Genomic DNA, 27,399 nt, shown 5'->3' with positions numbered 1-27,399 from the left:
GCGGTGAGTCAAGGGATCTTCGCAATTTTACTTGTGAATCTGTGTAGTGGTGGAAGGTGAAAGATGACTTTCTGAAACCAGAACGGTAGTCGCACATATGGCAGGTCATTGCAATCTAAAATTATATTATGTATATTACAGCTTTTAGTGTATTCGATGTATCCGTTCGTATCTCATCTAGCAAGCTCTCAGGTTGTGTGTTCTAGCTATATCCTGAATGTCAGCTTGAGTCGTGTTTGCTACTCACTTTGTACAACTGAATCTTCAGACATTCCCTTCGGACCAGCTGTGCTGTCAAGCGAAGGAGACCGAAAGTTTGATATTACTAGTCAGATAAGTGGGCCTGGTTCCAACGAGTTAAGTCCCTGCCCCAGTCCTGAGAAACATATGGGTGGTTTTTATAGCTATAACGGTTAATTGTGCCAGTTCAGGGAATCGAACCCCGCATTGTAGCTATTGTTTTCATGTCTTAGATGAGGCACTTTGACGGTGTAGTTCCGGGTGTGCCTATGAATCGCTCACAACCAAGCAATAAGCCCGTTAGCTAGCGAGCTAGTTGGTTATTGAAGATCAGTCGAGAGGGCTGGCGCCCTATTCATGAAATATTACTTGGCTACCTTCGTTTATTGATTTTGCTTTAAAAGGGTCATCACCATATATGCATCTTAGCTGAAACAAGAAGAAACAACGAGAGGATGGCGGCGGCACTGCTTTCGGAGACGGAGATCGAACAGCGGTCTATGGCTGAAGAGGATCCGAATGGGAATGAGCATGGAGCGGCCGCACGCAGCACTGCGCCTCGCTGGGGACCACAGCACGCTGGGGCCCGCCAACTCGCTGAGTTGTACTCTCCTGGTAAGACAGCTAGCCACATTGCTAATAAGATTGGTGGGATACATGATCAACAGTAAATTGTACATAATAATAAAACACTAACGTTACGCTAGCTGCTGTCTGTCGTACTGTCATCTGGATTCACACCTGAAACACACAATCAGACTACCGCTATTTGCTCCTTGTTCCATTACACTTCACAAGAAAACTTGTTGAAAACAACGACGTCGCCCTTCACAGTATATTAAACGCAGGAAAAAATAAAATAGAATGATAAACAAGATAACATGCGAATTGGACCTGTTCTACTACCATTCTAATCACGCTTTCATTCAGTGGGTTAAAATAACAAAGATGACAGTAGCCTAATTGATTACTGTTTAAGAAAACTCCACACAAACGTATGTCATAGCTGAAAAGTTATGACGTAATTTTTATAATGCAATTCTTGACTTTGGGTATAGGCTGTTCGAAAGAAGCTATTGATAGAATACATTGCTGCTCAATATCTAAACTATTTGACTATTTGTAGCCGATTTCTGGATTTTTTGGAGAGAAGATTTGAATTTTAAAAAAGAACTTGAATGACCGCAGCGTCGCAGACATTGGCTTACGCATCAGATTGCACGTACATAATGTGAACATCTGTCAAACCGGCTAGTATATATAAGTTACCACGATACGTGCATGAAACTTCATGCCAACTTTCAAATGAACGTGTTCGTGGGCGAAAGGTGGGTTCATGGCAGCTATGGAATGCATCCCTTTCAGTGCACAGGCATCTTTTGTTTCTTCGCCCAAACTGAATTGCAAGGGCCCATAGATGTTAAATAACAAGGTGTCGTCATGAATCGTAGTCTACGAAGTACCTGCGAAGTAAAGTTTAGCTGTAACTCGTAGCTACAAACTCAACTGAAGTTACTCAAATGGCGAACTGCAGCAATGCTAACGAGGGTTGAATATCGAGTCTGTACCAGAAGACCACTGGATTCCGTCAGAAATGAACAGTCATACACATTTTGTCTGGGTAGGAATAGTTTTGGTCTAATGGACTAAATACGAGACTTAAGGTGTCTGAAATTGTCCATATGGTTTATTGTTTTATTTTTTTATCTGTGCACATGCCAGCAGATGACCCATACAGTACCTTCAAGGACCCCCAGGGGTCTGCAGACCCCCTGTTGAAAACCCAGACTATATTTCGCTAACACTTGGGCACGGATGTTTCCATTGCTGCTTTCGCCCTCGTTGGCATTTGAATAGGGAAATTCAAATGGAAAGTAATTCTGGGAACTTTGGTCCTCCCAGGTGTACGAGAACATAGTTTGGGGAAATGTAAAGCACTTTTTTCCAATTATTTTCAGCCCTTAATGTGGTTAAAACAAAGCGTTTGTACTTCTGTGCTTTCTAAGGTGTTATTCAAGCATGCGTGCGTATAGACACATGGTCCAGTCACTAGCAGGCTTAGTGCTTTTTAAAAAAAGTAGTGCATGTGCTTAACCAGGAATTTGTGAGAATTGTCAGAAATATGACAATTCACAAAAACAGAAACCGGTCTGCCCTGCTAGGATATGACCCAATGATATTACTCTTTACTATGAGAGAGAAACAAAGCTCAAATGCACATTACAGAATTGATTTTGTTCCACCTCTTGGGCTAAACAGGCCACTCAACTCTTTTTCTTTTATCTTGTTTTATTTATTTTTTTACTATATTCCGTGGACCTTAGGGGTAAGCTTTGACATACAAAACAACCCAAAGAGGCAATATCCAAAACTGAAAGGACATTTGAACTGTGTAGTCGTGTTACGTTCCTTCTGTCTGACTGTGTTGTGGAAGTCTATGGTAACCAGAACAATTTTTTTTAAACACCCGTGTAATGGTCTGTGTGTATGTTGTGTTTGTTTGTCTGCATTGCCAGGTAACCTACTCAGTAGGCTATATCAAGCACATATGCTGCTGCTGTTCACCCTGCGCTAATTGCTCTTACGGAGAGCGTAGCAGAAGGGTGGGTGGATTACGCATTAATAAGTTAATCTAGTAATGCGTTTTCATCTTAATGGGAAATTTGAGATAGGCTGGAGTTTTCAGTCTGCCCGCTGGATTGCAGGGTGTTAGACTAACCGCTGTCCATTCTGTATGCTGCTGAGCCCTTCACCACATGTGCACGCACACTCACACACGCACACACACACAGACACACACACACTCACACACACACAGACACACACACACTCACACGTGCACACACACGCACACACTCACACACACGCACACACACACACACACGCACACACTCACACACACGCACACACACACACTCACACGCACAGCCAGATAAAATGAGTGCGTGGTGGGATCAGAACTTTGCCCATTGACGTTGAGTTGCAGCTGCACTGTGAGCTATTTCTAGAGGTTATGGGACGGGTTGAGATGTGGTGTGTGCGCCTTTTAGTTCAGTTTAGTTTATTTGACAAAATGAAAACGCATGTATCAAAAGACTTGCATGTGAAGAAATTGTCAAGGATAACACGAAAAGGTCCTGGACTTATTTCCATCGTGGTCCTTTGTTCCATCAGCCATAGCCTGATTTATTGATTGATTAATTGTCATCAGCACACGCTAGGGCAAAGAAACTCAAATCTGACCCTCAAGGTCAGCAGTACTGCTGGTTTTCTCTTCTGCCTGACAGTCCATCGTCCAAAAACGTCACTGATTGGCCGGGTGTTATAATCAGGTGCGTCAGGTTTAAATCGGCCCCTGATAAGAGGGGAGGAATGAAAGGCAGCAGTACTGCTGACCCCCCCCAAAGTCCGTATTTGAATATCCCTGTACTTCCTGTTCACATTTCAGAGCGGTGGTGTCAGCGGACAGCCTGGCTTTTTAGCTGGGTTTGAGAGCTCGGTCTGTCACGTACAGTTGGACGCGCAAGTCTGTCATGTTGCGAGACTGATACCACCAGACCTCCCGCTGTAGTGACTACGCTCCCCAACCCGCTCGCCCGTTGTCACGGCTGTCACGCCTGCGCGTGGGACGAAGCACGATCTTCAGGCCTGTCACCTCTGATGTCACTCTCCCAGAAGTCTGAGACGTGGTGCACTGTGTGACAGGGGTGGATTACAGTTGTACTCGAATGTAGGGTGTGGCGGATCGCAGTTCTGTCGGAGAGATAGTATATGCTGCACTACGGGGTCGATTGCGTGTGTGTGCGCGTGTGTGCGCGTGCGTGTGGGGAGGGAAAGCGGGTGCGCGTGTTTGGGGCACGCGACCGTGAGTGCGAGCGGGCGGCGGTGGCCGCGACTGAGCCGCACGTTTGCGTGCCTGCGGGCGGGCGGGGGGGCGTATTGGGGGGGGCTTAAGGCTGAGATGGGATTGATTAGGCTTTGGTCTTAAGGCTCATTACGGTGACCCGGGGGCGAGCGAACAGCTGGACCCGCTCTCTCCGCCATATGCCCGCGCGCCACGCGCCGCTGCCCGCCTCCCCGCTCCGCCCCGCCTCACGGATCGGCCGGACGGCCGGCGGGCCGCCGGGACGGGCCCTTCTCCCTCCCTTCCTGATTATTTTGAGCCGCGTGTTGGTCGGATCGCAGGGGCACCTGTTGATAGGCTTAGAGTGTATTAGCATGCCCTGCCGTGGACTTCTTATACATAGATTAAGGAAGATTTCAGATTCACTGCAGAAGAGTGTTTGCTTGGCGAATACATTATAGTTGCATGATACGGTAATTTTGTGTGTGCGTGAGTGCACGCGTATGTGTTTGTGTGTGAGTGTTTGCGTTTGTATGTGTGTGTGTTGTGCATGTCTGCGTTTGTGCCTGTGAGAGTGTGTATGCATGTTGTGCGTGCGTGAGTGGTTGTGTGTGTGTGTGTGTGTGTGCGTGTGTGTGTGCGTGTGTGCGTATGTGTGTGGCTGCCTGGCTCCTGTTACACTGCTATATATAGATTCCCTGTCTGTCCGGGTTTCATGGCTGTGAATCAGCATTTGCAGACATTGACTTTCAGCGATTTGGGTACTATGCCATCCCACCACACTCCAGTCAGTCAGTCAGTCAGTCAGTCAGTCAGTCAGTCAGTCAGTCACACTGCAGCAGAGGAGTATGTCCTATAACCTACATTCCAGGTCTCATTCCCATTCTAGGGCTTACATTCTGTATGCTGTATTCCAGGACTTGCATTTCAGACCTCGCTCACATTCAAGGACTTTGATTCCAAATCCTGCGTTCCAGAACTTGCGTTCCAGGACTCCAGCCAGACAGACAAGAATGAACAGGCGCACATACTAAACTCCTCAAAAAAAAGTTTGGAAATTTGTGTTTGGTCGATCATATCTCTGTTGTTACAGTATTGTTAGCATTGTATCTTATATCATTGGAAAGCCTGTTCATTTCCCTTTAAAATGCATGTAAGGATCATGCATTTGTGGGATGAGCAGCACAGCTGATTATGTGGGTGGGATCCCAAGTGAAATGTGCCAAATTTCCCTGCCAATGTCAAACAGTGTATTCTCCTGTTGGTATTGACTCTGTTGTTTTGAGTTGTTTGGGGGATTGGATGCTTGAACTCTCTATCAGTAACAAGGAACAAACAAGACATATTGGTAATTTTACGCTTTATTCATTGAACAAACAGTCAGGAGCCGCAGTAGCGGGTGGAAGAACCATACGCAGGCACAACAGCCTGGCACCTCCTCCTCATGCTGGTCACCAGCCTGGTCACGCATTGCTGTGGGATGGCATTCCATTCCTCAACCAGGATTCGTCGCAGGTCAGCCAACGTGGTTGCGCTGGTCACTCTAGCACGTACAGCAGGCCTGAGCTGATCCCACAAGTGTTCAGTTGGGTTGAGGTCTGGGCTGTTGGCAGGCCATTCCATTCAACCACGCTGGCTGACCTGCGAGGAATCCTGGTTGAGGAATGGAATGCCATCCCACAGCAACCACTCAAACAACTCAAAACAATAGAGATACCAACAGGAGAATACACTGTTTGACATTGGCAGGGAAATTTGCCACATTTCACTTGGGTTCCCACCCACATAATCAGCTGTGCTGCTCATCTCACAAATGCATGATCCTACAAATGGGGCATCATTGTAAAGAGAAATGAACAGGCTTTCAAATGATATTACGTACAATGCTAATAATACAGTGACAACAGAGATATAATCGACCAAACACAAATTTCCAAACTTTTTTTGAGGAGTTTATAATCAATCCGTCACCTGTGTACCAACCGGCAGTCTAAAACAGCATTCATAAAAATATATTCTAATCTAAACTTCAACGTGTATCGAAATATCTATTTTAAACAGGAGATCTTTTTGAATTTTCTGTCATGGCTTAGCTTAGGTCAACAGCCTACTAAAAATAGAGGCTGTGATTTGCACTCCATTGCCAATGTGTACACCTAGCACAGATTGAGTGTACACGTTTTCCCATCAGCAGATAACACCACGTCACTGATAAAGGGGATTTGCCCAGACCTTTGGCCTCGAATTAGACAAACAACACGGAGCGTGGATCCTTTACGGATGTGGCTACGTGTCCGAATCAATATCCGAGCGTCCGGTCGATGAGGAACGAGTCGCGTGCAGGACCGCGCGCGTGGAAGCTCCTCGGACAGGAAGCCGTAAGGCTAGCGGGAGGGGAACTCGACAGGGGAACGCTGCGGGCGTTCGGGAGGCTCCGCCCCCCACCGGGCGGAACCTGCGTCTTTCCTCGGAGATGAGCGCAAGGTCGCGCCCGCTGCCCCAGACCGCGTCGCTTCCTTTTGTGGTACGACTGCGCGCAACATGCGGGCTGGAGGAAGCACCGCTTCTATTTCTGAACGGCAAATATTTATTTCTGTCGACACGCGACTGGAGTGTGGACAGGTCGAGCGGTGTTTTATTATGTACTGTAAATGTTAGGCGTGTGATAATGCATAATGACACGATCAGAGCATTCAGTCCACCTAGGCTCCCTGTGTACCCGTGTGTCCAGAACTACATCCGGTACATCCTGGACTTGTGTACCCACAGGGGCTTGGCAGAGTATACCACACGTTGGCTACTCTCTTTTCAAACATATTCTCGTCTCGAACTGTGAACTGAAATGTCTCCACTTCCACACAGAAGTTCTTTGGAAGTGCTTCATAAAGCCCTTTTGGTTCTGCGGTCTGTCTCTTGCTGTGGGTGCGGTGCTGGCTTTTGTCACATGGTGATGTCACTTCCTGGTGTGAGTCAGAACGGTTATAGTCTCCTGTGTGCTTTAATGGAACAACCCAGGGGGTATGTGTTGTGTGACCGTAGTCAGACTGGCTGAGTCATGTGTGTGTGTGTGTGTGTGTGTGTGTGTGTGTGCGTGCGTTTGTTAATGTCTGTGCGTGTGTGTGGTTGTGTGTGTGCGTTCGTGTCCGTGTGTGTGTGTGTGCGTGCGTGCGTTCATGTCCGTGTGTGTGTGTGTGTGTGTGTGCGTTCATGTCCGTGTGTGTGTGTGTGTGTGCGTTCATGTCCGTGTGTGTGTGTGTGTGTGCGTTCATGTCCGTGTGTGTGTGTGTGTGTGTGTGTGTGTGTGTGTGTGCGTTCTTGTCCGTGTGTGTGTGTGTGTGGGGCCCTGTGCCTGTGGTATAGGTTACAGAGCAGACCTCACAGTGCAGGTATACGGCACTAAAAGACGGATGCCTTTGGCTTTCGGTAGAGAACCGAACGCCGCGGCCGCTGGCAGCCGGTGAGCCGCGTGGAACCCGATACCCCGATGCCACAGCGCCGCGGCCGGCTCCTGGCCCGGCTCCTCGCCCGGCGTACGTGACAGGACAGAGGTGAAGTCTTCTGTCCCCTTCCGCGCTCCTGTTAATTATTGAGGCCTTTGCTGTCAGCGCACTAGTCCGTCAGAGCTCAGAGAGGGGGGCGGGGGGGTCATCGGGTCAGCACCTGGGCTCCGGGGCTCGACCCCAGGACAGCCCCTCCAAAATCTGCAGTCAGCAAAAAATGAAAAGTGGAGGGAGAGAACGAGAGAAAGAGGAAGAAGAGGAATCTGTCGGCGCGTAGCTGGGGGGATCCGGTTGCCTCCCGGTTGCTCTTTGGAGTTTGCCGGAGTTTTAACCGGGAACGTGGAGCACAGGAGTTCCATGGGGAAACTTCCGGAAGCTTTCTGTCCCCCCTCCCCCCCTTCCCCTGTCCCCTGTACCCCATCCCCCGTGGAGCTCTTCAATTGTACAGGAATACATTAGAAGTTGAACCTCGCAGTCTGCCATTAATGTTTGATGGGCCCCTCTCTCTCTTGCTGTCGGAGGAGAGCGCAGGTGACTTCTGGAAACTTCTGACTGCAGGTGGAGGTGAAGAGTCTGGCGTATGACTCTTCGGCTAAATATAGCGCAACTTGTGTCGCAAGTTTTTATTTATTTATTTTTTTTTCCCCCCCTTGTGTGGAGGCGGCCTTAGGTCCCTGTGGGAGGAGGGGAGGTCTTGCCGAGTCTCGTGTCCTGAGACCGATGCGTGTCACGCCGCTGCCATTTCAGAGCACCGTACACTTACGCTGCAGTTGCAGAACGGCTAGATCAGCTGGGTCTGTCAAGTCAGCGAGTCAGTCAGTGAGTAAATCAGTCTGCAGTCAGTCAGTCTGTCTCCAGTCAGTCAGTCTCCAGTAGGCCTGTTTCTGAAGTCAGTCGGTCTGACGGTCAGCCTGGCCCTTCAGTCAGTCGGTCTGACAGTCAGCCTGTCTCTTCAGTCAGTTATCGAGTCTCTCCAGTCATTCAGTCACGGTCAGCTGGGCTCTGTCCTTGAAACAGCTCCTCTGTCTTCTCCTGCTCATATCTGAGGTCTCAGGGGTCACTGCTTATGTCATCTGTGCCCTCATTAGAGTCAGACCTGGAGGGGTACCATTTAAACAGACAACATGTACACACTACACACACACACACACGCACTACACACACACACACGCACTACGCACGCACGCACACACACACACACACTACACGCACACACGCACACACACACACGCACTACACACACACACACACGCACTACGCACGCACACACACACACACGCACTACGCACGCACACACACACACACTCACGTACCACACACACACACTACACACACACATAAGCATATGTATACGCGCACACACCCACACCATGTGCATACATACACAAACACACATGACACACTAGCAGGCACAAGCACACACATCACACCCACACATAAGGTTGTGCATACACGTTCACGCACGCACACATATGTACCACACTCATACATACACACACACAACACACTTGCAGAGACACTCACACACAAACGTTCACGCATGGGGCACACACACACACACACACACACACACACACCTGCACACTGCATCAGCTGGGACAGGATCAGGGGAGCAGATGCCCTTGCCACTGTGCCCATCTACAGCCCACGTGTGTTTGAGCATGTCTCACTGCGCGTGCATGCGTGCGTGCGTGTGTGTGCGTATATGTGTGCGTGCGTATATATGTGTGCGTCTGTTTGCTTACATTTATACATCCACCAGCTGTGACAGTTTCTCACTCCGTGTGGAGCAGTGTCTGTCTGTGACACACGTGTCGAGCGTAAAGTCCCGAGCAGCTGCCACACGCTTAAAGCACGCGTGTGTGTGTGTGTGCGCGTGTGTGTGTGTGTGTGTGTGCGTCTGTCCCAGGTTGGGCCCTCCACAGAGAGCGGATGAAAAGAAATAAGGACTGTGACTGATCCGTCTTGCCTAATCTGGGGAATTCCACCTCTCCCTCATTCTCTTTCTCTCTCTCACTTTATTTCTTTCGTTCAGTCTGTCTCTCTCTTTCTCTTTTTCTGCCTTTGACCCACTTTTCCCTCCTGCCCCCCCCCCCCCCCCCCCCCCCGCCCCCCTCACTCCCCACACCCGCCGTCACATGAAGATGGGCCTTCAGAGATCCGACCAGGGGACTTTAAGTGTGTGTGCATGCGTGTGTGTGTGTGTGTGTGTGTGTGTGTGTGTGTGTGTGTGTGTGTGTAGTGCATGTGTGTGTGTGTGTGTGTGCGCGTGTGGCAGTCTCCTATGGCACGTTTCCCTCATTCTGTCATTAAAACTCTTGGAAGAACACAAAAGGCGCACCATGCTAAATCATGAGAGCAGCACGCGTGTTGTTTGTTTCTTTTTTTGGGTGATTTAAAAAAAAAATGGATTCCTGTGTTCGATACCCAAGAGTCCAAGGGTACGAACGTCCGTCTGAGGTCTCTGCGGCGCTGGCAGTCTCACTGTGTTCGGACATCAGAAATCTGGAAGCCGGAGCCTTATTGTCTCTTGTTGGTTTTGCGTTTTTGGGGTGGGTTGGGGGGGGCTCACAAAAGAAGGACAACAAAAAGCTGGTTCAGGATGACACGGGAAGAGGAGTGAGGAGAAAGGACGGCTTTGTTTGGCGAAGGAGGGCGTACGAACTCGCGCGACGCCAAGGTCCCGCCGACACCCCCGCGATGGAAAACGCAGCGGCCGCAGAGAGCGACGGGCCTTCAGAACGCTGCCCCCCGGTGGCCGACCCCCTCACTTTTCAAAACCAGACGTGAGATTTTTTGAAGGCACAAAACGGGGCAGCCCGAAAACGCAGGACCTGGAATCTTGCGGCAGGTAACGCTTCACAGATGATTTGGCGGTAGACTAAACTAAACAGCACGCCTCGCGTATCGCGTGCTCCCTCCTGAACCGGGGCTCAAATCGGCCGGACGGCCCCGCGTTCTTCGCCGTTGACCCCCCCTCCCCCCCCCCCCCCCCAGTCCTTGGGCGCCTTGGGCGGATCCGGAACATTCCGTGCGGTGGCGCGATGTCCGTTTTTTGGCTCAGCGGTGTCCTATCTCGACCGCGAGAAGGTCCGGAGCCACGCCCGTGGCCTGTGGCTGGCGCGTCGCTGCACCCCCCTCCCTCCCCCCTCCCCCCCCCGGAGACGGGACGGGATTTGATTGGCTCGGAGATGGCGTGAGGGGGTAAACAGAAGTGGGGAGGGAGCTAGGGTAGCGGCATTAGCATTCACAGGGTGTCGTTTTGGAGCTCACAGTGTCCCTCTGTGCCGAATTGGGAGCCGCTGATTAATTTCAGTCTATTAGCACCCCCCCCATTCCCCGCTACCACCCCCCCCCCCCCCGTCCCTCCCCCAGGTTAATTCCCCATGCCTGCATGCTGAGATGGGGGGGGTGGGGGTGTGCTGGTGCCGGTAGTGAGGGATGGTGGGGGATTTTCAGGGGAACGTGTTGTTGTCAGGGTTGTATTAATGAGCGCACCGCTCTGGTCCTCTCTCTGGACAGGGGGACCGTTTTTGGCGCGGCGCTCGCTCTGTCGAGGCCTGGCCTAGTTTTCCCGCCTCGCTGGGGAGCGGGAGGAGGACTGTCACCGATCACCTGACACCTGACAGCGGCCCCTGCCGCTCGACCCCGCGCACGTGTGTGTGTGTGTGTCCGTGTGTGTGTGCGTGAGTGTGTGTGTGTGTGTGTGCGTGTGTGTGTGCGTGCGCGTGTGTGTGTGCGTGTGTGTGTGTGCGTGTGTGTGGATCTGGCTAGAGCCGGGAGCTCAGCGTCATGCTCTGTCCTCCTGCATCCAGCCGACGCACAAAGACCACTCCCCCACGCAGCGTTTCCATGACGCTATTCTAGATTAAACGTTAGCAGGTGACAACATGATCTTACGTAGGGTCGTGAGTTTCTGAAGGTATGTGGGGAAAACAATGGGCTGGGGGGGAGGAGTCACTGGGCGGGTGGGGGACATCGCTGCTAGTGTGAGTTTCTGAGTAACGTAAAGTCCCAAATTTCCGGCTCATCTGAAGGTCAGGCAGGATGACGCCATTGTATCTCCAATCAGCTTCCTCCCCGCGCTCCGCTCTGTGCTCCTGCTGGCCTTAACCAGACACCTGCGCGACTCACCTGACACCCTGACACCCCCCACCCCACCCAAACAAGCCCTGCCCCCTCCCCCACAGCTGACATTTAGCTCTCTGATGCGTGCGAGTGACATCATCCATCAGATGAGGCGCGGGGGGTGTAGGGTGGGGAGGGGATGGACTCTGCTGCACACGCTCAGTAGTCTGCTCAGGTGTTTGTGTTTCGGGTGGGCTCGGCCCGGGCGCTGAGTGTCCTTCAGCACAGCCAGGGGGGCGATGCAGACCGCGGACGCTAACCGGACAGCGCCTCAGGCCTGGGCTCCCTGCGTGGGAGGAGTTAGCCGCCCTGAGGCTTCAGGAGGCTAACCTTCAGCACTGACGAGAGGGGGAGTGAGAGAGAGAGAGAGAGAAACGGAGAGAGAAGAGAGGAGAGGAGGGGAATGAAAGAGCAAAGTGAGGGAGTGAGAACGATGGGGGGACAGAGGGAGATGATGTGAAAGTAGAGAGATGGGTAGAGGGAAAGAAAGAGAGGAGAGATGGAAAGGTAAGTGAGAGGGAAGGTAGGACTGATGCTCAGGGTTTGCCTCAGGGAGGGAGGGAAGGAGGGAGGGAGGTAGTGAGAAAGAAAGGTAAGTGAGAGGGAAGGTAGGGTTGACGCTCAGGGTTTGTCTCAGAGGGATGGAGTTAGGGAGAGAGGGAGGGAGCGAAGGGGCTGAGAGGGAGGTAGTGAGAATGAAAGGAAGAGAGGAGGCAGGGTTGGCGGTCAGGGCTGCTCTCAGAGGGAGGGGCTGGTGGCGGTAGCTGGAAGAGCAGGGCGCTGAATAATTCAGCCGCTCTTTATTGGTGCCATTTGTCCCCGTCTCCCCTACAGCAGAGCCACCGTTTGGGCCCAGCGGCGCGGCTACAGCCCTGTCCACTACACACACACACACACACACACACTCACACACTCACACACACACACACACACTCACACACACACACACACACACTCATGCACACACTCACACACACACACGCACACACATACACATTCACATACTCGTACACTTACAGCCCTGTCCACTCCACACACGCACACACACACTCACTCACACACACGCGCACACACTCACGCACACACGCTTACCCATTCACAAACTCGTACACTTGCAGCCCTGTCCACTCCACACACACTCACGCACACACACACACACACACACACACACACACACTCACACTCACGCACACACACTTACACATTCACATACTCATACACTTACAGCCCTGTACACTCCCCCTTCCTGACCCCAGCCTGCAGTAACACTCCCTGCATTAACTATACTACAGCACTGTCCCTGATGCTGCAGAGACACACACACACACACACACACACACACACACTTACGCATTCGCATACTCGTACACGTACACGCTTGTCACGACCTCATGCGGTCAGGTGCGCGCAAGGCCACTGGCACCCGAGCGTGCTCTCACACACACTCGTACGCACGAGCGCTCACAGACGTGTTTTTTACAGTGGAGGGAGCTTATGAGGGCTGTGTCATCATGACTGCATTCGGTGCTGATATGGTGTGACTATATACACGACGCTGACTGTTTGTGCCCTGCTGACATGGACAGTCCTGTTACACGTAACGGTCAACACAGTCACTGCTGATGTGGTGTTATTGAGCGCGACAGCAGTGACTGTGTATAGTGTTGACAGTGTTGTTATGTGTGCCCAGTACTGATGTGTTTTGAGGTGTAACGGAAGTGACTGTGCTGTATGTACCCTGCTGATGTGCTGTTACTGAGCGTGACAGCAGTGACTGTGTGTAGGGTTGTTGTGTGTGACGGAAGGACTGTGCCCTGTACTGATGTGTTTTGAGGTGTAACGGAAGTGACTGTGCTGTATGTACCCTGCTGATGTGGCAGGGACTGTGTACACACCGCTAATGTGACGCTGTGTTCTCCCCAGGCAAGCGCCTGCAGGAGTGGGTCAGCGTGGTTCTCTGCCTCTCTCTCTTCAGCGTCAACTTCCTCTTCCTGCTGCTCAATTTCTCCACAGTGCACATCTACAGAATCATCTTCGGCATCTGTGAGTTTCGGCACGCTCTTCCTGAAATTTCCTTTTCTCTGTTCATAAAGTATGCCCTTTCTGGCTTTATCTCTCTTTCAGCTCAGTCTTTACTGGTAATCCAGTTTAGTTCTATCCAGCTTCGTTTAAATAGTTGTTTAGTTAATGTGTCGTATCTTGTTGTGCTGATATATCACGTATTTTATTACTAGTAAAATTATTGTGAACAATATGTAACGGTAACAGATCTGATTAAATGAATCTCTCTCTCTCTCTCTCTCTCTCAAATGCAAAGTCAAATGAGCTTTATTGGCATGATGTCCATATATACATATTGCCAAAGCATGAATTAGAACAAACATTGAATAAACATGTGAACAGAATGCAGATATGTGTGTGTGGTGTTTGTGTATGCTAGCTTGTGTAATCTGTCTCCCCCTCTCTCTATGGTAGTTGCGGGGATTGTGACGGCAGACTTTGCCTCTGGCATGGTTCACTGGGCTGCAGACACCTGGGGCTCTGTGGACATACCTGTTCTTGGAAAGGTGAGCACTGTGGCAGGATGTGACACGCAACTCCCTCCGCAACACCTCTAAGCACCATCGATTTCCTCACCATGCTAGCCACTGATCAGAGATCAGCATTCCTGTTTGCTGCTAAGCAAAGATCAGCATTACTGTGCTGACCACTGATCAGAGATCACCATTGTTGTGCTAACCACTGATCAGATATCAGCATTGCTGTGTTTACTACTGAGAAAAGATTAGCATTAATGTGTTTACTGCTAATCAAAGATCAGCATTACTGTGATGACCACTGATCAGAGATCCACATTACTGTACTTGCTACTAATCAAAATTGACAGCTTTAAATAACAGAAGCTGACATTATTATTGGATGTGTTCCGAGTACTATAACATATTGGTTCATGTGCCCAGGTGTATTTATAAGGAGGAACAAATGCATCGCCGTTTGGGTGAAGGTTGTGAGCTTGTGCACACACTGGTGTGTCTGTGTGTGTGCACGTGTGTGCGCATCTGTGTACGTGTGCACACACACCTGAAGGTATTCCCTCTAGATCAGTATCTGATCAGCTCCAGCTGATCCTGCCCAAACCCAGCTGACCACCCCCATCCCCCCCAACCCCCCCCCCCCCCCCCCCCCACACCCCCCGCAAGTTGAGTGCTGGACTCAGAGGTCCCTGCAGGCCCCAACCTCTGCCAGGCTCGTTAATATTGTTAACGAAGACCTGCTAGCCTGCCTCGTTAGTGTCTGCTTAATTGAACTCGCCGAGACTCGCGCTAACTCCTAACTCCCCACCGACCCCCTCCTCCACCCCGTGACTGGTGACAGCGAAATGTCAGCCCCTCCCCCTGAGATCTCCCTCGCCTCTCTATACGGGGACCCCCCTCTCCCCCTCCCCCGCCCCCTCCCCCTCCACACACACACACACACACACACGCACTCGCTGCCCAATGGAATGGGGGGTAGGATTAATGTGCGCCCGGCACCTGGTCACACACTCGTACCCCAATTAAGGAGCCTCTGTGGCCCTTTGCTCTGTCAGCCAGGTAGCCGGGCTCTCCTGGGTCATTTGTCTGTATGTATTTATACTCCTTGCTGACTGGGACACTTTGGGGAGGGGGCTGGGGGCTGGGGGCTGGGGGTTGGGGAGGGGCTAGCGGGTTCACGGCTAAATACAGTCACTGTCTATACCTTGGTAACGGGGCTAATTCTGTATGTTACAGTTCATCGAGTCACGTTGTTACCACCTTTACCGTTTGGCTGACAGACCCGGGTCAAATACGCATTTGTTTTGGATTCAAATACCTTTCTACGCTTTACTGATCTTGTCTGGTGTATCGGAACCAATGAGATGCTCTCAAAAAGTGCAAACCCCGCCTTCCGGTGATACTGGCAGGCTCAATTACGCCAGGCAAGATCAGTAGAGCGCAGAAAAGTATTTGAATCCAAAGCAAATGCGTGTTTGGCCCAGGTCTGTCGGCAGAGCGCGGGTTTTTCCGAGCAGCGCGGTAAGACGCGGGAGCGGCGGACTTCAGGCATGGAGGGGCGCGGCGTCCGTTGGTTTTCCGGCGTGTTCCGACGCCTGAGCGCTTAATTCAAGCGTCCGACGAGCTGAAGAGTCGGCACGCCTGGCGTTCCCAGGGCTAAATTGGCTCCTGATTGAAAGCGAAGCACAGAGTCCCCCTGCGGACGCCGCCGCCCTGCTGGACGCGGACTTGTCCCTCTACCGCAGGGGTGTCAATTTAACGCGGGGCGGGGCGGAGCGCACGCCCGGCCTCCTTTCCCGCCAATTACTGCTTCGGCTCTGCTTCGTACGCGCCCGCGCCTGCCCGCTCCCCCACCCCCACCCCCACCCCCACCCCCACGGCGACCGACGGCGAAAAACATTTTCGTTCCGTCGCTTTAGCGCGCGACTGTTTCGTCAGACCCCAGAAAACAAAATAAAAAGATTGAGTGAGCGACTGGGCCCGGCTCAGTAATTAAGAGCAGAGGTTTTACGGTTTAGCTGCGCGGTACGGTGTATCGAGTATTGCACGAGTATCGGTTTTTACCGCAGAGGGAGCGGCGCTGGAACTACAGGGGCTTGTTTTTAGCATTTCGCGACTGTTTTCACAGTGCAGCACATCACCGTACAGAGCTGAATTTGCTGCACGGCGTATGGAGCCCTGCACTGTGTGTGGAAGCTCTGGTATCAAGGTGTAGTAAGTACAAGCACTAGTTTTATGGCAGTGTGCTGTACTCACAGACAGCACTGCTGCTATGGTGAAGATGGCTATTGCTTTTACACTGTTACAGTGTAGCAAAGTAATGCTTTTACTGTGGAGTATTTTAGTGAACGTTATTACTGTATAAATATGGATGTTACAGAATATTTATGGAGTGCCTTACCTCAGGTCTTTAACAACACCTTTAGTGTTTCAAATCTTTCAGTACATTATTGTATTGTTAAATTCATTTTGTTCTCCGCTGTTATTTTTTATATTATTATTACATTACATTACATTACATTATAGGCATTTAGCAGACGCTCTTATCCAGAGCGACGTACAACAAGTGCATAGGTTTCATGATGTAGAGGCGCAAAAGAAACACTAGAGTGAAGTAAGGATCGTAGTGCCAGAAGTGACCACATCGAATATTATTTTATTGTTTCTTTTTAGCACTGTTTTTTGTTGTTGTTACTTTTAGTGCTGCATTTCCAGTTCTTACGAGCCTTTTTGGGTTTTTGGGGCAGCCTTTAGCACCACTCTTGATGCTGTACGTAAGACAGATCGCGTCTTGCGTCGTGCGCATACAGTGGAGCGCTGCCTTTAAAATGGAGTATGATAGATTACTGATGTTACACACAGACGTGGTGAATTCACTGCTTTTACGGGCCGCCAGCCTAAGATGGATGCGCTTCATGTTTTATAATCGCGGAAGTGATTATGGTCTTTGAATCTCAGTTCGGGCCGCAGGCATAATGTTACTCGCTCGGGGTCCTGCTGTTCCACGGGCATCTCTGCGGCTACCTCTGGGCTGACAAATCCAGCTGAAGATGCAACTTACAGGCTAGGGCAGGGGTTCACATCACGGGTGGATCCGTTTCAGGATTTTGTACCAAGTTCTGTTCCTAATTATTTAATCAGCTAACTTGTTTACTTATTCACACTTCTTTTTATGCTAGAGCTGCATCTGAAGACATGTATGTATTCTCTGTGAATGCATTTTTTAAGCCGAGACCCTGGGTTGGAACAAAAACCCGTGCACACACCTGCCCTCCAGGAATGGAGCCGCACGCGTCCAGATTAGGACAGTGTAATTTATACACTGTGACATCATAATAGATCTGTGCGGTCTGCGCTTGGTTTATGAGGGGAGCATCTTTGGACTTGGTTTATGAGGGGGGAGAGTCTGTGGTCCCAGGCGGCCCTGGAGAAGCGAGGGACCGAAACCAGCAGCTGCACCCCATTAACAGTCCGGCCAGAGCCCCCCCTCCCTTCCCCCTCCCGCCCCGCGCGCCCACCCCCAGAGTCAGAGCTCGGCAGCTGCGGCATGCCTCTCTCGAACCCCTGCTGTGAAGGCCTGACCTCCCTCAGCTCGCTGGTCTGGGATAGGCCACCCCCCCCCCCCCCCAACCCCGGTCAGTAATTACAGCCGCCTCCCCTTCGAGCCGGCGAGCGAGCGGGGGCTTCAGAAGTATTCAGGGGGCAGGAGGAGGGGGGGGGCGAGAGGTTTAGAGAGGGGCGTGGGCGAGAGTTTTGGCCGTTTAGTAGGGATTTCTGGGAGATTAAAGGCGGCGGTTAGCGTCGTCATTAGCGCTAGCGTCTCCGACAGGAAGCCGGGACTTGTGGGAGAATCCGTAATGACGGTGATTAGACGCCCTCGCGCGAATCAAAAGGGATCTTTGATGGCTGCTCTTGTCAAAAATTCCTTGGATGAGCAGGGGGGGGGGGAGAGCTAGGCTGGTGAGGAGGAGGAGGAGGAGGAGGAGGAGGAGGGTGTTGCCAGGCGATGGGAGAGACACAGGACCCCCGATTTGCGTAGGAGGGACGGGGGCGGAGGTTAAGCGGTGTGGGATTAGCGAGGTGGTGGAAGTCTTTTAATCTGCCGGACGGCCCGGAGGAGGAGGAGGAGGAGGAGGAAGAGCGATAATTGTCGGGATCTCCGCCCCGCCCTGCCTCGCCAGCGGTGGATAATGGCCTTCCGTCGCTGAGAAGCCGCGCGTATGGTAATCCCGGGCCCCGAATCGTCATTATTTCTCTCTCTCTCTCTCTCTCCGCTCGCCTAAATAAATTGGCCCCCGCTCTTCAATGTTCTTTCGCTTTCTCGCGCGCGTCCTCGGACCTCCCCCCCCCCGTCCGCTTTTCGCTTCACGGAGACCCGCGGTCCGCCGGCGGGGCGTCCCGCCTCCCAAGCGCTGGGCCGCCGCCGTCGTCACGGCGACGGCTTATCCGCAGCTCCGTTTATCGCCGAGCCGGCCGCGCCGGCGCCCGCTCGTCTCCGCGCGTTTTATTGGCCGGACGTGAGGCGGCGGTTAAGCCGCCGTATCTGGCGTATCGCGTCCCTCCCGCCTGCCCCCTCGCCCCCTCGCCCCCTCCTCGTCCGGAGAGAGACGCGAAACACAATGTTCCGGCGCAGCTTCGCGGCGGCGTCGCGCGCTAGCCGGGCGTGTCCGCTTCTGTCGTCCCGCGGCCTCCGGGCCCGCCGCCTTCCCCGCCTCTGAAAATTGCCTTAATTCCGAAATGAGTACACAGCTCCGGCGGGACGCTCGTGGGGAAACGACGCTCGCTCTCAGGGATCGATGCTTAGCATACGAACCGCCGAGCCCGCTTCGCTCCGCAAATGGAAAAACAGTATGAAAATGCGCTCCCCCGCAACTCCCGCTAACGCTCCTCTTTCTCTTCCCCGTCTCCCTCCCTTTCCCTCCCTCCGCTCGTCGTTCTCCTCCTCTCCCCCTCTCCCTCCCTCCCTCCCTCCCCCGCTCAGGCGTTTATTCGGCCCTTCCGGGAGCACCACATCGACCCGACCGCCATCACGCGCCACGATTTCATCGAGACCAACGGGGACAACTGCATGATCACCATCCTGCCCCTGGCGCGCATGGCCTACAAATTCCTGTCCCACTCGCCAGGTCAGAGGGCACGGGCCGGGCCACGGAGGAGCCCTGAACACACGCTGCCACACACCGCACACACTCACCACACACAAACACGCTGCCAGTGCTGGAGTCGCTACACGCACACACACACTCGCACAGACACACACCTCACACACCGCACACACTCACCACACACAAACACGCTGCCAGGGCTGGAGTCGCTACGCGCGCACACACACTCGCACAGACACACACCTCACACACCGCACACACTCACCTCACACACCGCACACACTCACCTCACACACCGCATACACTCACCACACACAAACACGCTGCCAGTGCTGGAGTCGCTACGCACGTGCACACACAGACTCCACACACCATACGCATGCGCACACGCTCACACACACCACACACCATACACACGCACTCGCACAGACACACGCACACACACGCTCACACACACCACACACCATACGCGCACGCACTCGCACAGACACACACACACACACACACACACACACATACACTGACAACACCGGGGTCCCTACACAGACAAAGACACACACACCCACAGACACGTATACACAGGCTACACCAAGATCACTATGTATACACACACTCTCTCTCTCTCTCTCTCTCTCTCTTTCTCACACACACACATACACACGCCCTCTCACTAACACACACACACACACACACACAGACACACATTTGCTAGGACACGCTCTCACGAAATAACGTCTTGCCATTGAGGAAGCGCGTGGGCCATCAGTTAGACGGGGAGACTGCATATGCGATACACTTTGATCTCTTCTCAGGGCCCAGGTAAGGTCAGAGGTCACCCAGGGGGGCGACAGACAGGCGCTAACCTTGCGGCGCTAGTCTTTTTGGGTTATGTGCGCGGCGTGCGGGAGGGTGAGCAGGGTGTTCCAGATGGACCGATGCCGTAATCCACACCCAGTCATTAACTTACCTCCTCTGAGGGGTAACCCAAGCCCACGGGGGTTCGAGGACTGTGCCCCGTATCACAGCCCAGACCTGCAGCGCTCAGTAATGGACACCCTGAGAATGTGGAGAATCCTGCACTGCGTCACCACTGTCCTACTGCTCTATACCAGCTCTCCAGTGTCAGTACTGTCTCATTGCAAACTCTACTGTTATATACTCAGCTTTATGGTGTCAGTACTGCCTCAGTACGCACACTACTGTACCAGCTCTCCAGTGTCAGTACTGCCTCATTGCAAACTCTAATGTTATATACTCAGCTTTATGGTGTCAGTACTGCCTCAGTGCACACTCTACTGTACCAGCTCTCCAGTGTCAGTACTGCCTCATTGCAAACTCTACTGTTATATACTCAGCTTTATGGTGTCAGTACTGCCTCAGTGCACACTCTACTGTACCGGCTCTCCAGTGTCAGTACTGCCTCAGTGCACACTCTACTGTACCAGCTCTCCAGTGTCAGTACTGCCTCAGTGCACACTCTACTGTTATATACTTAGCTTTATGGTGTCTGCGCTGTATCATTGTATTCACAGCTGTTATTTACCATATTTCTAAGGGTCAGTACTGTGACACTGTACATCTTACTGTTATGCCACATAACAGTAAGATGTACGGTGTCACAGTACTGACTCCACAGTGTTGGTACTGCATCACTACAGACCTTCAAATTCAAAGGTTCATAATGTACCTGTGATATAAAGGAGTGTTCTCCCTTTTTCTTTTGTCAGTTAATTTTAGTTTTTTCTCTCTGCATATCCTTGCATTTCTCTCTGGCACTGTCTGTCTCTCACTCCTTTTTGTCTCCAATTTCCCAGATGCCCTTGCGGAGTCCTACCCTTGGGAGTGCTTCGTCTTCGCTCTGGCGGTCTTCGTCACCATGACCAACCAGATCCACAAGTGGTCTCACTCCTACTTCGGCCTGCCGCTGTGGGTGACCATGCTGCAAGACTGCCACGTGGTCCTGCCCCGTAAACACCACCGAATCCACCACGTCTCCCCGCACGAGACCTACTACTGCATAACCACAGGTACAGCACTGCATGCTGGGATAGGTGTCCCCCCACAAGACCTACTACTGCATAACCACAGGTACAGCATTGCATGCTGGGATAGGTCTTCATCTGTGAGACCTACTACTGCATAAACACAGGTTTAGCACTGCACTGCATGCTGGGATAGGTCTTCATCTGTGAGACCTACTACTGCATAACCACAGGTACAGCACTGCATGCTGGGATAGGTGTCCCCGCACGAGACCTACTACCGCATAACCACAGGTACAGCACTGCACTGCATGCTGGGATAGGTCTTCATCTGTGAGACCTACTACCACATAACCACAGGTACAGCACTGCACTGCATGCTGGGATAGGTGTCTCCCCACGAGACCTACTACTGCATAACCACAGGTACAGCACTGCATGCTGGGATAGGTGTCCCCCTAAGAGACCTACTACTGCATAACCACAGGTACAGCACTGCACTGCATGCTGGGATAGGTCTTCATCTGTGAGACCTACTACCGCATAACCACAGGTACAGCACTGCACTGCATGCTGGGATAGGTCTTCATCTGTGAGACCTACTACCGCATAACCACAGGTACAGCACTGCATGCTGGGATAGGTGTCCCCCACGAGACCTACTACTGCTGAACCACAGGTACAGCACTGCATGCTGGGATAGGTCTTCATCCATTAGACCTACTACTGCATAACCGCAGGTATAGTACAGCATTGCATGCTGGGATAGGTCTTCATTCGTGAGACCTACTGCTGCATAAACACAGGTATAGTACAGCATTGCATGCTGGGATAGGTCTTCATTCGTGAGACCTACTGCTGCATACTGTACAGGTGCTGCACTGCACTGTATGCCGGCATGGAGGGGGTCTATTCATTAGATCCACAACTGCCGTACAACAGGCACAATACCACAGTGCATGCTGGGGCACTGGAGGTGTTACCCACTAGAGCTGCTTGTATGTCACTGTAGGGTCAATGCTCTGAAGCAGTGGTGTCAAACTCGTTGCCATGGAGGGCCGTGTGTATGCAGGTTTTCATTCCAACCAATTAATGCTGCCTTAATTGAGTCCAGTTTCTCATTCAGCCATATGCCTTTAACTGCATTGAAGCACAGAATATAAGCAGGTTTTTATTTAGACAATGCGGGCCACCATAGACGTCGGGTCACCGTTATGTGCAAACCTGCATCCCTAATTCAGCAAATTATTGAACTAATTATATAATCAAGGTCTGAGGCTGGAATAAGAACCAGCATACACACGGCCCTCCATGGCACTGAGTTTGAGACCAGTGCTCGAAAGCTTGCTGGGATGCCAAAGGTTCTGTCCCCCAATTGCAAGATGTGTCACTGCACCACTGTAGTCTCATTATTCCAAGGCATGCAGGGTTACTGGAGGTCCCCCCCCCCCCCCCCCCCCAAAGTTAAGCTTTGTGTGCTGGGATGCGGGAGATTAGTGTAAATACACAGTGATAAGCTCCCTGACAAAAAAAAGCAGCTTTTATTTTGGATTTAAATTTGAACTCAGGGCTCTCTGAACTGAGTTTTCGATGCGCACACATCTGTTCCAATCCATTCAAATGCCATGATGTCATAATAACTTTGACCGAAAGCCAACCCTGTCATTCTCGGGCTGTGATATCACCACAGTTGGGTCTGCTGGATTGGCTCAGCATTTCTGACCAATCAGAGAAGTGTGTTTTTTTTGTTTTCTTTAGATCCCTGCTTTGCACCCAATGTGGGCACTGTTATGTCAATGACCTCCATATGGGCAGAAAGTGGGAGGGGCTTCTCTTCTCTGTAGGGGCGGGAAAACGTTCACCACGCTCCGTGTCTAAGGAACTGTTAGTGAGCGCTTTTGTGTGTGTGTGTGTGTGTGTGTGTGTGTGTGTGTGAGTGTGTGTGAGTGTGTGTGTGTGTGTGTGCGTCACCTGGTCCCTCCGTAGAGGACAGATGTGTGGGGGTTCCATTTTCCCCCACAGTCCCTAACCTCAGTCTGTATGGCTGATGAGATGAAGGGTGGGGGGGGGGATGTGTTAAGTGTTAGGGACCGCGTTCTCGCCGTTCTTCCACCACCCTCCCCTGTACCCCAACCTGCCTCGGTCTCCAGGGGTAGGGGGTTTGGGGAGGGGTGGGTCGGGAGGGGGGGGGGGGCTGCCTTTGTTGCTGACAATCTTCCATGTATATTTAATGCTAACCTGCTGTCTGCTCCAACAAATGGGCCTGGGTGGGGGGGTGGGGGGGGGGCGGGAGCGGGACAAAGAACAGGAATCAGACAGCGCGACGGGGCCGCGTTCCTCTCCACGGGGCCCGGAGAGCAGCTCTGTGCGCGTGTGTGTGTGTGTGTGCGTGTGTGTGTGTGTGTGTGCATGCAATAAGAATTTCAGGTGTGACTATTTGTGTGTGTGCACTGTGTGTGTTGTGAGTGTGCGTGATGGGGATGCAGTGCGTACATGCGCATGTTTGAGCATGTCTGCAGGGTTGAGTGTGTGTGAGATGGGTATTTGGCTGTTCCCTGTGTGTGTGCGTACGAGTGTGCCTGCTTGCATGTGTGTGTCTGTCTCCTGCGATTTGTACCTTTGTGTTTTGGCTCCTAGTTTCTGCTGTGTTTGCCCCTATTTCTCCAGCTTTGTGTGTGTGAGTGTGTGCGTGTTTGTGTGTGTTTGTGCGTTTGTGTAAGAGTGTGTGTGTGTTGTTTGCACATGCATGTGTGTATGTGTGTGTGCATGTGTGTGCTTGTGCGCGTGTGTGTGTGTGTGTGTGTGTGTGTGTGTGTGTGTGAGGTATAACTGGCTTTGGTACACAGTCCTTGTGGGAGCCTGTGTCTGTTCATATCCCAGGCCTGTGTGAGACGCGTATCTCCCCTTTCATCTGGGGGTATGTACGCAGCGTGTGTGTGTGTGTGTGTGTGTGTGTGTGTGTGTGTGTACAGTGTGCAGTGTGTATGTTAATATGTATGCATTTCTCTCTAGGTGAAGGCAGCTTTCCTGTCTGTCTCCTGGGAGAGGGTGCTGTGGGGAGGTGCTGTGTTTATTGCTGCTGGGTAGCGTGTATGTGTGTGTGTGTGTGTGTGTGTGTGTGTGTGTGTGTGCGTGTGTGTGCACGTACGTACGCGTCTCTTGTGATTTGTGCCCTTGTTTTGGACTCCCTGTTCCCGCTGAGCCCCCCCCCCCCCCCCAACCCCCCGTTGCTCCATCTCTCCGATCTTCCTGTTAACTGTACCTCTTTCATCTCTCTGCACTCTTTCTCCAGTCCTCCGTTTATCCTCACCACTTTCTCCTCACCAGATCCTGCGTTTCATCTTTCATCACCGTGACATGTCAGTCGCATCTCTTTAACTGTTCAGCACCGTAACCAGTCAAATGACCGATCTCTCTCTCTCTCTCTCTGTTTTCTATTGATTTATTTCTCTTTGATTATTTTGGATAACTAAGAATTGTGTGTTCACTTTTAACTGTTAAATAAAGGAGAATCAAAGGTCTCTCTCTCTCCCACTCTCTCTCTCTCTTTCTTTGACAGAGTTTCTTTGAACTTTTACAGTTTACATCCCTAGTAAATATTTTCAACTGTGTTGCCACTGTAATTGTACATTGTGGCTTATTGTGATTTCTTGATGAGCTTCATCAACTCCTCTGTCTATCTGTTTATCACAATCACTTTTTCCTCTCTCTCATCCACTTATTTCTGCTCTCTTCCCCCTTTTTCTCATCCAACCCTAACCTCTCTCATCCTCTTCTCTTTTTTCATCTCTTCATTGACAGAGTAAAGATGGAATGCAATGTAAAAGATTTTTTTTTTAAATTCTCTGTGAAATTCTGTATTTTGGTTTGTGATGTTTGAGCTGAATATTCATCCCTCTCCTCCTCACTGTCTCCCTCTGTTCCCCAGGTTGGCTGAATTACCCCCTGGACTGTTTAGGGTTCTGGAGGAGGATGGAGTGGCTCATTGAAAGGGTCACGGGGCAGAAGCCCCGGAGCGACGACCTCAATTGGACCAAGAAAACCCACTGAGGCGGGTCAGGACCCAACAGGCCCCGCCCATGCCCCGCCTCCGTGTGCCCGTGCCCCGCCCAGCCCTCCACACCGAGCCAGCCCTGCCATCTCAGACAGCAGCAAACAGGGGGGAGCCTGTGAGACGGACACGCGCCCCATGCCCCGCCCACTCCGACGCGTTTCCACGGCAACCCTCCCGATAACGGCCAAACACACAGTACCTTCTTCTGCAGCCGCAGCCTTTTATAAGAGAAAAGAGTCTCCAGCTCCTCGTTCGATGCAAGACTCTCTTCGTCAGTCTCGATTCTTTTTTTTTTTTTTTCATTCTCTGTCTCGGAAGTTAGCTTTTTTTTTGGAAATGAGGTTGAGTTTGAGGGGCAATGAAATGTGTTGATGTAAAATGTGCCACCCTAGCTGCCCCCCCACCCACATCAGCTGACGGTGCTCATAACCAATAAGCTGCTTTTGTCTTATGTTGTCTTGCCTATGAGCTGTTGTCTTACTCTGTCACCCCACCAATTGGCTGATGTCTTGTTCAGAAACCTAACCAATGAGCTTGTTGTCTTACTGTGTCTTCTGTCCAGTGGGCTTGTCTTGTTCTGTCACCTGACCAGTGGTGTGTTATGTGTCGCTGCTGCCGCTAGAACACGAGGAGACTCGCAGCTAGGCTACCTGGGGAAAGCTGTGTGGCTTCAAACGTGCGGAAGCTAAGGGAGAATAGCGTCTCCTCACAGCTCGCGCATTAATCTCCCTCTGTTTTTCCTATTCCCCTGAATGGGAGGGCGGACATCAGCAGTTTAACTTTCTTTTGCCCTCTCAGTCGCACTGAAGAAACAGACGATGACGCGCCAGTGCGATCTTGCCCTCGGCAGTGATGAGTCTCTCGCCGGGGGGGGGGGGGGGCGCTACGCGTCGGCCCACGTCAGCCCCGCCCCCTTCCCTCCCCGCCTGCACGCGGCCGGAGCGGCTCGGTTGTCTCGTCACCGCCGGCACGTTTGACGGACGGGTGTAGAGAGGGGACCGGGTGCCGCCTGTCTCCGCAATTACCGTGTGGCTCGTTTTTTTGTGTTACGTGGCTTTTTGCTTTCCTGTCTGCGGTCCGTGCACCCCGCGCACCCACAGCACACCTTTAAAGGGCTGAACGAACCCCCAGAGCCACTAAGCCGTTTTTTGTTATTTATTTTCTGCTGAAAGCTTTCAAAGTTTCCAGGACTTTAATAGAACATGTCTCCTTTTTTTGTTTTTGTTTTTTAACGGACTGCTCGGAGTGTGCAGGGCAGAACAAATTAGCAAGAGCCAGTGAGCAAAAGTGTTTCAGCCTTTCTCAGTTTTTATTGCTTAAAGCACACACACACACACACACACGCTAACTCGCGCGCACAGATGTACACACGCGCATAGACGAGCGACACACCATGAACTTGTACAAACCCCATGGACGCATATAAAAACACGCCTACATTATGCGCATGCACGTACATGCTAACATACGCAAATGTACATGCGGATATGTGTGTACACACGCGCGCATGCAGGCGCCTATACACTCCGCTTTAGTGGCAACGGCGAATAATTCTTTGATTACTGTTGGGCTCTGTTTAGGATTCAGCTTTAACATATCACGCCGTTTCAAGTTTTTCAGTCTTTTTGTTTATAGAACCGCATCTCGTCTATAATTTTCTATTTCGGTTTCTGGAGATTGTTTAAGACCAGCTGCAAAATGATTTCTCCTTTCTGATTTCCTGGCTGGTCTGCCTTAAATAAATGTTTTGTTGATTGTATGCTTTATTAAAGATGTTTTAAACTGAACGTTTCCATATTTTTCTGCTTTCCATAGAAATTGATTTGACCAGGTCAAATACACTTTTAAAAATATTTGTAATTACTTTTTTGTGCATCGTACAGTGCACTTCTATGTTGTATGTACTTATGTGTATTTCGGTGTGCGTGCGTGCAAGGATGAATTTAAGTCTTGACAGTTGGGCAGGTTTTTGGATCACACTAAGCCGTTTAAAATCTCACTTTCCGAATGCG

General features: G+C 51.5%; 1 protein-coding gene across 3 annotated transcripts; it reads left to right on the top strand.

The window, feature by feature from the left end:
• Positions 1–4: 4 nt before the first annotated feature.
• Positions 5–27,174, top strand: si:ch211-212o1.2 (uncharacterized protein LOC492735 homolog). 3 transcript variants are annotated; one of them, XM_035419550.1, is made up of 7 exons: positions 5–104; positions 670–855; positions 13,636–13,755; positions 14,188–14,279; positions 19,228–19,372; positions 21,166–21,378; positions 25,262–27,174. In XM_035419550.1, exons 1-7 carry the CDS (start codon positions 98–100, stop codon positions 25,381–25,383), a joined length of 885 nt encoding a protein of 294 aa, XP_035275441.1. In that variant the 5' UTR covers positions 5–97; the 3' UTR covers positions 25,384–27,174. The 3 variants fall into 3 exon arrangements, with proteins under 3 accessions (XP_035275441.1, XP_035275442.1, XP_035275443.1); XM_035419551.1 differs by lacking the exon at positions 25,262–27,174 and adding an exon at positions 21,628–21,685 and having other exon boundaries at positions 21,166–21,439; XM_035419552.1 differs by lacking the exon at positions 5–104 and having other exon boundaries at positions 221–855.
• The last annotated feature ends 225 nt before the right edge of the window (positions 27,175–27,399 follow it).

The sequence above is a fragment of the Anguilla anguilla genome, chromosome 5, assembly GCF_013347855.1.
Source record: "Anguilla anguilla isolate fAngAng1 chromosome 5, fAngAng1.pri, whole genome shotgun sequence".
Classification (NCBI taxonomy): domain Eukaryota; kingdom Metazoa; phylum Chordata; class Actinopteri; order Anguilliformes; family Anguillidae; genus Anguilla; species Anguilla anguilla.
This window is presented reverse-complemented; position numbering and strand designations above follow the sequence as displayed.